The sequence below is a fragment of the Helianthus annuus genome, chromosome 11, assembly GCF_002127325.2.
Source record: "Helianthus annuus cultivar XRQ/B chromosome 11, HanXRQr2.0-SUNRISE, whole genome shotgun sequence".
Lineage (NCBI taxonomy): Eukaryota > Viridiplantae > Streptophyta > Magnoliopsida > Asterales > Asteraceae > Helianthus > Helianthus annuus.
In genome coordinates, this window is record NC_035443.2 from 96,653,169 (window position 1) to 96,666,096 (window position 12,928).

Sequence of the window (12,928 nt, forward strand, 5' to 3'; positions counted from 1 at the left end):
GTACCTCAGAACATTATGATCAATGATGCCTATTGATAATACCCGCGAATATTGCGGTGTTGAACAATGATATGTTTCTTACTTTTTGAAAACAGAATACGTTGTTATCATATCAATTTGAAGTTATAATATAAAAAAAAATATTCATCGTACTACAAATGTAAAAAAAGTGGATAGATGATGTGTATGTAAGAAATATGATTCTCGGATGTCAATATATATTTAAAATTTGTTACTCTAAAACTTATGGTTCATGGAGTTTCGTAACAAATAACTTCAAATTCGGTTTAGACCAATTGAAAAAACAATCAGTTGTACATTACTAAACTTGTAAATATATTTAAAATTAGTTGTAAAAAAATTGAACATCTAATAATCTAATAAGAATTTTATATCCTAAAATAAACAAAACAATATGTATTAAAATTTTTTGAGTAAAATATATAAAAGTAAAAAATTCTTACCAAACTTACCGTCCAATTACTTTTTTTTAATAAATATTTTCGGCAAGAATGTATGATAATATCTTTTAACAAAACTATCATCATTATCATTGCAAATATTTTAAATCAACTTCTTGAAAATAAGCTTACCTTCTTCACATGCTTCAAGAAAAGCTTCACCGCCGGTTCTAAAAATTGGTAAAGGTAAGTTCTGACTTCAACTCCGATCACTTGTAAGAACATGGTTACTTTCATTTACCAACTAAAATTATCAACGGTATTACAAACAACTCAAGAATTGTGTTTATTTCCATCGATTATTGAAGAATTAGACGTGAAATCAGAGTTAGGTTTTCATTAATTGGAAAGTTCTGTATGTTATCTGTGTTTAAGAAGGAGTATATGTATTGCATGTGTTTGAGTGTATATAATTTCGGTTATTACTTTGATTTGGTTGATATATTTTGATGATATTGTTATGAAGAAAAAATGTTAGTTAATAGTGTGATTTGGATGATTGAATAGGTATGATTATCATCTTAAATTTATGATCCAGAATTTTTTTTGTTGATTTGTATTCAAAGTAAGATTATATTTAACTCATCTTGAACACTATAAAATGATAATTTTTGGTAAAAAATAATTGACTCGTTTATTTATTTCTAATACTCTATATAAATGTAATGATCAGGAAAAGTTGCTTTAGTCTTGTTTATATGTATATTGTAGATATTAATTTTATCAGCAAAATGTGTGTGAACATCTGTTTAAAATATTATTTTCTTATTGATATGAACATATATGTATCCATTGAAGTTCAACACTAAATGTTTATACCATATGTTGGTATAATGCAGGTTTAAAAAATGAGTCCCTCATGCATTGCAATCTTAGAAGAGCCATCGTCGTTAAAACTTGTATGTATAAAGGATAAAAAATAATATATATAACCTGTATTAAAAATTATGTAACGACTAACTTTAACCGCAGGTGCTGCCAATTGATTTTGTTAAGAATGTATACGGAGAATATTGGCAAAGGAAAAAAATAATGATAAATCATGAAAGTCGTAGAAGTTGGCCAGTTTCTTTAAGAAGTGTAAGTGGGGAATCTGTTATAACCGACGGATGGAGTAATTTAGTAAGGGATCTTGAATTGACAAAGAGGACGATATTGCGATTAAGGATAATGGAGGACAAAAGTATGGAAATCAGTTGCTTCGTTGAAAACATAAGTGGTGAATCTTTTGTAACATTCAATCGTTACAACGTTTTAAAGTTAATAGTAAGTATACTATTATTTCTTAATGATTTTTTATTTTGTCATACTTGAAATATAGATGATTTACATAAATATATATCAATAAAATGTTACATTACTTTTCAGGTGCTTCCAGAAGCTTATGTCACAAAATGTTACTCGTACGTCCCAGTGAACGACTGTTACAACATAAATGCAGCAGGTCATAGTTGGAAAGTTGAGACGGAAAAAATAAATGATAACTATGTTTTTACAAAAGGTTGTCCGAAGTTATTTCATGATCTTGGAATAGAAGAGGATGATTTACTGTTGTTGACGAAAACTGACAACGCAACATTTGAGATAAAGATATATCGTAGAGGAGTTGAGTTAGATGTTAACATCAAAGAAGAAAGTGATGATGAATCTGTGCTGGAAATACCTAAACACACATACTACAAAAACGTTGACTTTGTAAGTATTTTATACTAAATTATAAGACTTTAGTAAAAAATCCGACTTACTTACGTATGTTATTGTATGACAGACTTTATGTGAAGACGATGATTCAGTTGATCTGTTTATGTGTGAGGTAATAAGCATCCATTTATGTAGATAAATATAAATTAGAATTAGCTTTTGGCATTTTACTAAGTATAAATGTATGATAAATAGATGAATGAAAGTGGTTACAAAGATGAGGGGAGTAAGAACGTTGGTGGAGAAGAAGCCTCGAACGTGGAAACAAAGAGTGTGATGAGAGAAGAGATAAACCAACTGCCAAAAGAAGATGTAAGAATTTTAATCATAATAATACATGAGTAGTACTTTTAATATGTATAGCCATATTTATTTTTTACTTCTTGGACATTGATGTCTAAAATAAGAAATTGTGTAAACAGGTTAAGAAAAAAGGAAAACATATTGAGGGATATTGTAAGGCAGACGAAGGTAAGGTGCTGATATGCGGAACAGAAGTGGAAATGCAAACCGTTTCAACAGTTGGAAAAAGAACACGCAGTCGGTTGGTACGTATAACAACATTTACTTATGATTAACTCAAAGAGATTAAAATATATGATACATATTTTATTATAAACATTATGTGTTTCTATAATAATTAGGAAAAAGACATTAGAAAGATATCGGGCAGTAAATTGAAGATATCAGATGTTGCACGAAAACGTGTTGCAAGGAACAATTCTGTAGATAAAGATGGTTGGTGTGAATTTACACAAAAGGGAGGTAACAGAATGGTATGTTTTTTCAACACTAATTGATAAACAGTAAGACTATAACATTCATAAGGCTGGTTTAATTGTTAATTATCATATTCATGCAGAGATTGCCTGCTAATGTTGTAAGAATTGGCGGATTAAAAAACAAAGTGCATGTGTTAAAAGTGAGGAGCATGAAGGGAAAAACAGTCGATATGAATGTTAGGCGCCAAAAGAATGGAGATGATGTGAGGTATGCAATCGAAGGATGGCCAATGTTCATGAAAGAGAATGGGCTTCGTCTGGGTGACAAAATGCATTTCAAATTCATAAGCAAAGGAAATCTGCTGATCTTAACAGACGTGGATCAAGTTAATGCAGGTTGAAAGGTAAATGTTTAAGCTAATGAAGAAGGTTTTTTGTGTACTCGAAATGAGGACTATATTATGCAAGTTATGTTATGTTTACTTTTGTTTTGGACATGTAATCAGTGGTTATGATGTTATGTTTACTTTTGTTATGGAAATGTAGTAAGTGGTTAACCTTAAAGACATTTAGTTATATATCATGAAAAAAAACCATATTTTGGAATGTAAGTAATGTTGGTATCATCTATAAAAGGTTGTTGATTAATATGTGTATGTATATATATTAACATAATAAGTTATTGTTGTTTATATGTGAATCGGTTCCTTTATATAATTTGAAAGTAATTAGTTTGTCGGACGGAGGAATATGGATCCTTGGAATAAAAGTTCATGTCCCAATATTATTACCAGAAATAACTATTGATTCAATAATACATAAGAATGTGAATATACTTTAATGCGTAAATACTTCGTTATAAGTTTCTTCGCATATAATAAAAAATGATACAAATAACGTGATGAACAAAAAATAACAAAAATAAAAAAGTCACAATCCATTGAATATCTCTTTATATACAACATTGGTTGTTTTATTTGTAGGCCTGCCATCATTGTCAAGTATTAGTAACTTGATTCCATCTCGTCTTGTAACCCTGGATAAAGCTACGTACAATTGACCATGTGTGAAAACTGGTTGTCTTAGGTACAACCCAACCTTAGATAGCGACTGTCCCTGGCTTTTGTTAATCGTCATTGCAAAACATACAGTTATTGGAAATTGCCTCCTTTGGAATGCAAAAGGAATCTTTCGGTCCGAAGGTACCAAATTCATTCTAGGTATGAATGTCCGAGAACCAATATTACCACCAGAAATTATCTCAGCTTCAATAACACGGCTGTAAAGTTTTGTGACCTTTAACCTTGTACCGTTACACAAACCATTTCGTTGGTCAATATTTCGCAACAACATTACTGGAACACCAACTTTAAGCACTAACCTATGATTTGGTAAACCAGACACTTTGAGACCATTGAGCACGTCGGGGGAGTATATTTTTTGCTGATCAATATTGCCATCTTCAGTAGGGCATAGACTGTCAGAACTAAGATACTCTTTTTCTTCACCAGGGAATACTGCCAACAATCTGTCGTTAATCTCGTGAACAACCTCATTCTTAGGCGCAAGTATAGCTCTTGTACTAAAGTAATTACGATCATTGTAATTCTCCAAAATTGACGGATAAACAAAATCTATCAGGCTAGAAATTGGATCAGATATGCTATCAATTAAAAGCTCAGGTGGTATTTCAATTATTGCTTCTCCATCATTGGAACCACCAACATTTCCCTCACCAACGTCCAACAACCATTTTGCAAAATTACTGATCTCTTCAACTTCAGATGATGGTCTTCCAACAGTTAACCTCATGTTTCCAGATAACGTCAACAACTTACACTTACTCCACAAATAAGAAGAACATAATGAGGCATTCACAATTTCTTGACGTCCACCGTTTGGAACAACAGGTAGTATTTGCCTAAAATCACCACCAAATACAATTACCTTTCCTCCAAATAAAACATCAGACCTGGATGGATTAGATATATTGAAAATGTCATGCATAGTTCTATCCAAAGCCTCAAATGCATGTTTATGAACCATAGGAGCTTCATCCCATATAATGAGTTTGGTCTGCTGTAGTAATTTAGCTACATCATCGTCTGGTTTTATATGACAAACGGAATCCTCATTAAGATTCAAAGGTATATGAAACCTAGAATGAGCCGTTCTTCCTCCCTCCAACAGCAATGATGCAATTCCGCTAGATGCAACGTTTAATACAATCTCACCTTTTGACCTAATTGCAGCAGACAATGTTTTCCATAAAAATGTTTTACCGGTCCCGCCATAACCGTAAACAAAAAATACTCCTCCATTGTCTCCATGAACTGCGTTCATAATTTCTTCATATACTGCACGTTGTTCATCCGTTAACAAATTCACCTGACCTTGATAAACATTTTGTAACTCTGTTCTGTCATAAGCAAGCTCTTCGTTAATCAATCGGCAGCGAAAGTTATCTAAAGATGAAGTATCCGGGTAAGGCATTGATAAAAATCTCCGAAGCGATGAATTATTCCGAGTTAAAAACTTCTCGATTTCGCATAAAACGTAGTTCTTTAGTTGCTCATCAGGAATTGATAAACCTGTGAAAAATCAAAACCACATATAAATTTAATGGTAAATTTTTTGTAACTGTCACAAAAACATAATATGAAATTTATAATTTTACCTGAAACACGATGATACTTTGAAAATCTGTACAGAAAATCATCTGTCATATACTTCCATGTGCTTTCCCATACAACTTCAGGTCTAGATAATGTGCTTGACAGTAACATGGTGGCGAATAAATTGCGAATATAAGCTGCACTACCTGATATATTTGCTTCTTTGATGGCCTCAATGTACTCCGAGTCGTCATCCAACAAACCAAGCGCATAGCAAGCATCTCTAAAAGTATCGTACACTCGACCATTAACTGTTTTAATATCATCAAACGATGTTGGTCCTTTAACTTTGTTAAGAAGAATTCTTAAATAGTACGCTTCACCAGTAGAAGGAGAAACGGAATGAATTCTTCCAATTGTTTTTCCTTTTATTCTCGGAACCCATATACGCTTGTCAAGCTTCCACACATAAAAACGCGGAAACTGTACATATGTTAGTGTACGTGCAACATGGTCGTTAGGATCTTGATTACGTTGCATCCAAGATAAAAACATTGATGAGTTCACAGATGGTTTGTTTAGCACTTGATTAATATCTTCATCAGGACCGAAACAAACTGTTTGTTGTCCAGGAAGATGGAAAGGAAGACGCATAACAGAAGGACTCCTATAATTAACTTCATTAGAAAAAATCCTCCAAGAGGCTTCACACGCAGATATATACCTACAGTCATAATACTCTTTAATTTCATCATTTTCTGCTTGCTCGTTTTCATTATTGCTCGGAACCACAGCAACTGTTGCTCTATCAGGACCTTTATTAATATACTTGAACAAATACTTTATTGACGCCGCTTGGTTGCACCATTCAACGTTTATATGCGCCTGATATCTTTTCAAAAGCTTTTTGTTATAAGGTACAACACTTCTGTTGTCTAACTGAATTTTATTTTTTAAAACGAAGGAACCGTCATCTCTTCTTCTGTATAAGGGAAATCCGTTAGAATCCAAGGTTGAGTGATCTTGAAATTTCTTGGGAAAACCTTTTGAACATTTTCTATCAACCATACATGGAGAGCTCATTCTAGCATTACCACATGGACCGTGAATCATATGGTCATTCACAAGCGTATATAGTTCCGGGTCTTGGTTTAAATCAGGGATTTCTGCAGAAATAAACTGATCAACATGGTCTACAGTTGGAAGTTTGTAATCATTCTCCATGAATAAGCACATATGCGCATGAGGCAATCCTCGCTTCTGAAACTCAATAGTGTAAACAACTATAAAAAAAAATAAAAACCTTGTAATTATAATTAAGGTTATTTTTAAAAAGTAACTTTATAAACATACCAGTAGAAGCTTTTCCAAACAAATCACGGTCTTTCAAATCTTTACAAATTGAATCCAGCTTTATTTTAAAAATTCGAGATAAAATATCAGGCCTATCCTCCGGATTAAGATTTGTGTCCTTAAGAAACCTTTGAACCTCCGGCCATTTGGGATTGCAGGTAATGGTTATAAAAAAGTCTGGATAACCATACCATTTACAAATTGCCATTGCGTCAAGATAGTTTTGCATCATATATCGTGACCCGCCTGTAAAGGAAGATGGAAGGAAAATACGTTTTCCAACCTTAGACAAATCTTGTTGGCCGTTATATCTTAGTTTCCGGATATTCTCATTTGTATCAGACCTGAGATCTTGTTGCTGAAATCTTATAAAGTTAAGTCGCTCGCTCTCAATCATCGTATAAGCATCAACCAAAAACTGTTGGAATAACCGTCGGGAATTTAGAATCAATGAAAACTGGTTACTACGATCTTGTACACGATACGCAAAAAACTCTCTCATTGTACAATTCGGACGTTTCTTGTTAGTAACATCAATGACACCCCTATGTGGTATGTCAATTCTGTAACCGTCGTCTCCATATGGGAACAAAATAGGATACTGAAGTGCAAGATAGGAAGGATGCAATTCACTTATTCTTTTTAATGAACCTTGTGACAACCCGAACTTCCAAGGTTTGTGTTATTCGATCTTGTGGTTTCAATCTCTCATAATTTTATATCTTCCACGCTCTTGTCGTATCAAACTTTTATTAAAACTTGTTGCCTTGATTAAGTTGTTGAGTGTGAATCTATTTGTGTATAATTAAGAGTATGGTTAGGTTCATTAATTAAGTGTTTCACTACGCACACATTCGTTAAGTGTTTCACTATACATACATGACATATCTTGGGCCGCGGGTATCATCTCAACACATCGGCCAACCTCGAATCATAACCGGTCAAGTGATGCACCCATCTAAACCATTGTTGTGACTTTACAAATCATAACCGGCCCAAAATCTAGTGTTTTGAACATCACAAATAACCGGCCCAAAAGCTGATGTGTGTTGGTTATTGCAATCGGCCCAAGCCTTTTTCTTTCGGCCATAAATCAACATGTTACGTGAATAAGAATCCATCTTAGATCAAACCCTACCCTAAAACCCTTCTAAGCGTGACGGCAGTAGATCATCATCGAAGCTTTTCTCTCCTCTTCTTGCATTCGGGTATGTCCAATACATCAACCATAGATTATTTGAGTGTGTTTATGTTGTTTGAATGTGATTGCATGAGTAATATGCTAGACATGAAAGTGGAAATTGCATGATTAATGGCTGACATCGATTAGTGCATACAATGAAAAGTGGATAGGTTGTGAATGCATATTAATTAAAATTGATGACAATGGATGGTGAGGTCCAATAGTGTGAAGGCACATGATTTCACAATCTTTGATAACTTGGAAGTGAACATGGAGGTCATGTGCAATCAAACCAAACCATGTGATCAATTAATGAAATGTCAGTAGTGCATGCATGTTGAGTTTGATGATTAAATGAGATAAGGTACATAGATTCTTCATTAGGGCTGTGAAATGGACATGATGTGGCCGATCACTATTGGGGCGGTTATGGGGTTTGGGCCGCCCATATCTGTTGTGCACACACCTAGCTAGACGAATTTGATGCTACATAAATTGGCTGCTTGTCACCCATTTGTATGCTAATCATATTAACAGAATAGTAATATATTTTTGGCCGATCCTCATTGGTCACCAAGGAGGTGATATGTGATGACTTATTTTGACTTATGTGCATGAAACTCATGAATTGAGGCTTCTGAATTTATTAATGGCCGGCCACAATGGGTTGGGTAATGCTTTGGGCCGCATATTAAGTGTTGCTAGTTGGTTGTGTTTTGTGATATGTAATTATCTGTGTTTCGAATAACTATTGCGGATTATGCGAACCACACGTGATTGAATTGGTGATATGTATGTACATGAACCGTTACGTCATACGTGCTATGAGTGGCCAATCTGTGTTTACCACTTGTTACAATAAGTGGATCTTGGTGCATCAATCTGATCGTTATCAGTAACTATGATAGGATTGATTGGAGCAATTAAACAAGTAACTAACCAAACCGAGCAAACCAAGGTGAGTTCACTACATTCGAGCATGCGTCCCAGTGGTTGGGGACAGTCAGTGGGTATCCCATGGGGGGGATGAGTCTTTGGGTAAAAACGAGTATATTGGTTAATATTCTCACCTATCATCTTTTGTAAGTCCCTCATCGGGTATTAGTTAGTAGCGCTACTTAGGTTTGGCACCCTCACCCCGTGCCTGTAGAGGACAGAGGTGAACTAATGACCCAGTCTGGCCCAGTACTAGATAGGAGTACGTGGGAAGGGCAGTCGTGTATTTCAGGAGCCGTCATTGTTCGGAAATGAGATATTAACAATATTACTTGCAGTGGTTATTGAACAGTTTTACACACAACGGGTAATAAACATTTTCTAAAACTGTGAACTCGCCAGCTTTGTCTGATACACGTGTTACATGCTCGCAGGTCGTTAGGTATCTTGGAATTGGGAAGCTTGCTATCTGGGAGTGCTGGAGTGGTCATGGATCGAGGCTCTTGGATTAAAATACATTTAATACATTGGTTTTAAGCGTTATTACGAAACAATTGCTAAACAACTTATTACATGCTTCCGCTACACAACTTTTGAGAATTAATATTATGTTGGCAACTTATTTTGGTAAAATAGTGTCATGACTTATTTTAATATTTATCATTGGTTCAATGTGATTGGTGGCTCGAACTCTGATGCGTGACACGCCTCGCGGAGTTTCCGCAGGTGAAATTTTGGGGGTGTTACAGTTGGTATCAGAGCCACTGGTTATAGTGAACTAGGTTTTAAAACGTTTTATAAAACCAGACTATAACCGAACAACTTCGAAAATCGATCATGACACTCAGCTCCAGATTGCAAGGTTCGTTTCTCTCTCACTTTATACGTTACTTGTTTAACAGTCACACACTCACAACGTATATGAACTGAAACAATTAGCACCATAGTGACTTGATAGTGTGACCCCACACATCGACTCATGCGAGCCATAGACCTGTGATATCATCTGTTGTGTTGTTTGAACGGGGGAAACTTTGAGCGCGAGCTAAGAAGCACTGAGATAAGCATGCAAATTGCCTTATTATTATGGGTGCACACTTAATAATAACGCGGGGTGCATGCAAGTCCCAGTGAGACTTATCGAGCGTGAGGAGGGTTCTGCCCTACTATGTGTGAACTTGGTAGTACGTAAATATCAGTATGATACTTGACTCTCATCTCGTTCGACCTCTAAATCGGTTTATTTCCCAACTATTGAAACATGAGTGGACGAGGACACGGACGTGGCAACATCACCATGACTCAGGCTGAGTTGACCGACCTAATCAACACCCGCGTGGCTGAGGCTTTAGCAGCCTATCAAGATAGTACGGAATGTACCAAGTATTCTTACCCTTATATTGGGTACACGGCTTTTCACTTCTATTACTTGATTAATGTGACACACAACAGCCTATAGGAGTCATAGCAGTGAGTGACTCTTACATGAACACAAATTTTTGAAACACGAACTTTTCACTTCTCATCAAACTTTACAAACCTCGATGTTAACAAACATTGCCTGAACACTCATCAGAACGCCTAGCAAACCGTGTAGAATGTTAGGTGCTTGTGCGGACGTCCCTGGGTTGGATGTGGTAGCGTCGAATGAATGGTTATTACCTTCCTCACTTATCTTCATTTGTTTGGACCCAACACACTAACACCCTAAACCTCGAAGTGCGAACACTTTTGCAACACTCTTGAAACACACTGGGAATAATTCGAATCACTTGCTGGAATGGACAAAAGGATGAGTGTAGTATCCTACCGACTTCGATATTTGGACGGCCCCGATTACCAGCAACGGACACCAGCGAACTGACTTCAATCTAAGACTTAACTCTGGTCAGCGACTCGTGGGAGTCAACTGTTACAAACTAATCTGAACTTTAGCAATGACAACCGATTTTAGTGTGGGATGTGTAAATTCCAACACAACAAGTAGTATCTTGGAACTCGGCACGAAGTGTGAAAAGAGGGGCATTGTGGTGGAAGAACGTGGCGTTCGGCTTCAAGCACCAACATTAGAGCAACAGTATTCGTGACACCCAGGTACTTGTAATAGTAGCCTACCGTATGGAAATGAAGGTGCTTTCGGCATGTATTGGACGTTGATAATTCAAAAACGACCACAACCACGAGAGCGATGACAATACGGGAGGAATCCGCGTGACTGTAACAATTGCACCGGCAGTGGTGCTCACGGAAAGGAAGTTAGGATTGATGTGGGCAACGATAGGACAATAACAACATGGTGGTTCGGATGGGTAGCAAATCGCTTCGCCCTAATTTTGTTTAACCCTGATGATTCGCAAAACCAAACATGTTATGGAACCGGCTGATGGCAAGTCAACTGCGACCGCACATGTTAGTTGGGACACAAACTTGACCTTACGGGAGGCAGGCATTCGACACCGGTCTCACTTCTACTATCCTTGGTGGTTATGATACAGTAGTCAGTAATGGTTCATTAACTAGACAAATCACTCAGACGCACCCTGTGAGAAGAAATTTAGTGTCACCTTATGCATTGAAGTACCAGAGTGGTGAGAAGATTTGCATCATGTCGGTAATGACAGCCCAGAAAGCGTCTATGAAAGGATGACCTCACTGTAGTAGCAACTAACTCTAATAATCAGATAAAGGACGATAGGAACGAGGATCTACCAATTGTTGTGACTAATCTCAATGTGCAACTCGAAGAACTTTCAGGCATATCACCACAACTATTAGTCAGAAACTCGTTGATCTCACGATCAGAGGAAGCTCCGAATACTCGTACTCTTACCGTCTTGCATCAGAAGGGGTTCAAGAGCAGTATAAGCCACTATGAGAACTGTTCGGCAAGAAGGTTGTCAGACCTAGCTTTCGCTTTGGAAAGCCCCAGATACATCCGGGAGGATGAGCCCTTTTTGGTGTGTGTACTGATTAACGGGAACTCATCAAGGCGACAGTCAAGGAACTGTTTTCTATAACCGTGTATTGACGACCCGTCGACTAGTTGCAAGGAACGAGCTTTATCAGATGAAAGTCCAGGGGGAAAAGATTATTAAAGCGACATATCCGACGCAATTCAGCTATGCGACTTTGTATTCCATGATCTTTGGGGTGGTCATCACACCCGCAGCTTTACGTATCATGTGAACCAACCATGTTATTCGATGACGTTTCGAATCTTTCCCAAGAGAAAAGAATATCACAAACATTCTTGCATTTTATTAGAAGAGCCCTAAGGGAGGAGCCATACCGTACGAAGTCTCGATAAATGTAACTTCTGGATTCGAGAGGTGTCTTTGGTGGGTCATATAATCAACGAAGCAGGGATGCACATGGATCTCGCTAAGACTCGTTTCGGTTGGAAACTGATCGACACTGAAGAATTCCCCAAGGCTACAGCGATTACCTGGTTCCGCTTGATATTACCGCAGATTAATCGCAAGGATTCCGGAAGTCACAAAACTTGGACCTCTCTAGTACAACCGAGTGGTGTGATTGCGAAAGGCAGAACAAGAGGACGCCTTTCCAATTTTCGAATCTTAACTCTGCAAGGCGCTGAGCATCGTTTTGCCCAAGGATGGGGGTAATACAGTGGTATATCATCACGTTTGAATCGGAGTCCCAGTTACACGCTGACGCAACACAAGAAAGTGACGACGTACGTAATGGAGTTACGAAGAAGAACAGCACGACACACAACCGGTGGTAGAAATCGTGACCTTTGGATTCACTTGGAGGCATTACTTGGGCGGTACCGAACGCGTTACTTAGACCGATCACAAGGGCCTCCCGTGTACCCTGGCCACGAAAGAAGCTTTGTCAGTTGATGAGAACGCTGGATGGAACTTTTGGATGATTACGACCGTGAAACCTGAACGTGCATGACCTTGCAGTTCGCTATCCACTCTGATACACCTG

At 37.0% G+C, this 12,928-nt stretch overlaps 1 protein-coding gene across 1 annotated transcript; it reads right to left on the reverse strand.

Moving 5' to 3' along the window:
• Nucleotides 1-3,814: 3,814 nt before the first annotated feature.
• Nucleotides 3,815-7,354, reverse strand: LOC110888316. The gene is made up of 3 exons (XM_035979926.1): nucleotides 6,853-7,354; nucleotides 5,596-6,782; nucleotides 3,815-4,303 (listed from the first exon to the last, which is right to left on the reverse strand). The coding sequence occupies exons 1-3, from the start codon at nucleotides 7,352-7,354 to the stop codon at nucleotides 3,815-3,817; spliced, it is 2,178 nt and encodes a 725-aa protein (XP_035835819.1).
• Between the last annotated feature and the right edge of the window lie 5,574 nt (nucleotides 7,355-12,928).

Coding starts and splice junctions, on each gene's coding strand:
- LOC110888316 (XM_035979926.1), bottom strand. CDS start 7,354: ATGAGAGAGTTTTTTGCGTATCGTGTACAAGATCGTAGTAACCAGTTT. Junction 6,783..6,852: donor GTTTGGAAAAGCTTCTACTG/GTATGTTTATAA, acceptor TTTTTTTTATAG/TTGTTTACACTATTGAGTTT. Junction 4,304..5,595: donor AGTATATGACAGATGATTTT/CTGTACAGATTT, acceptor TCCCCCGACGTG/CTCAATGGTCTCAAAGTGTC.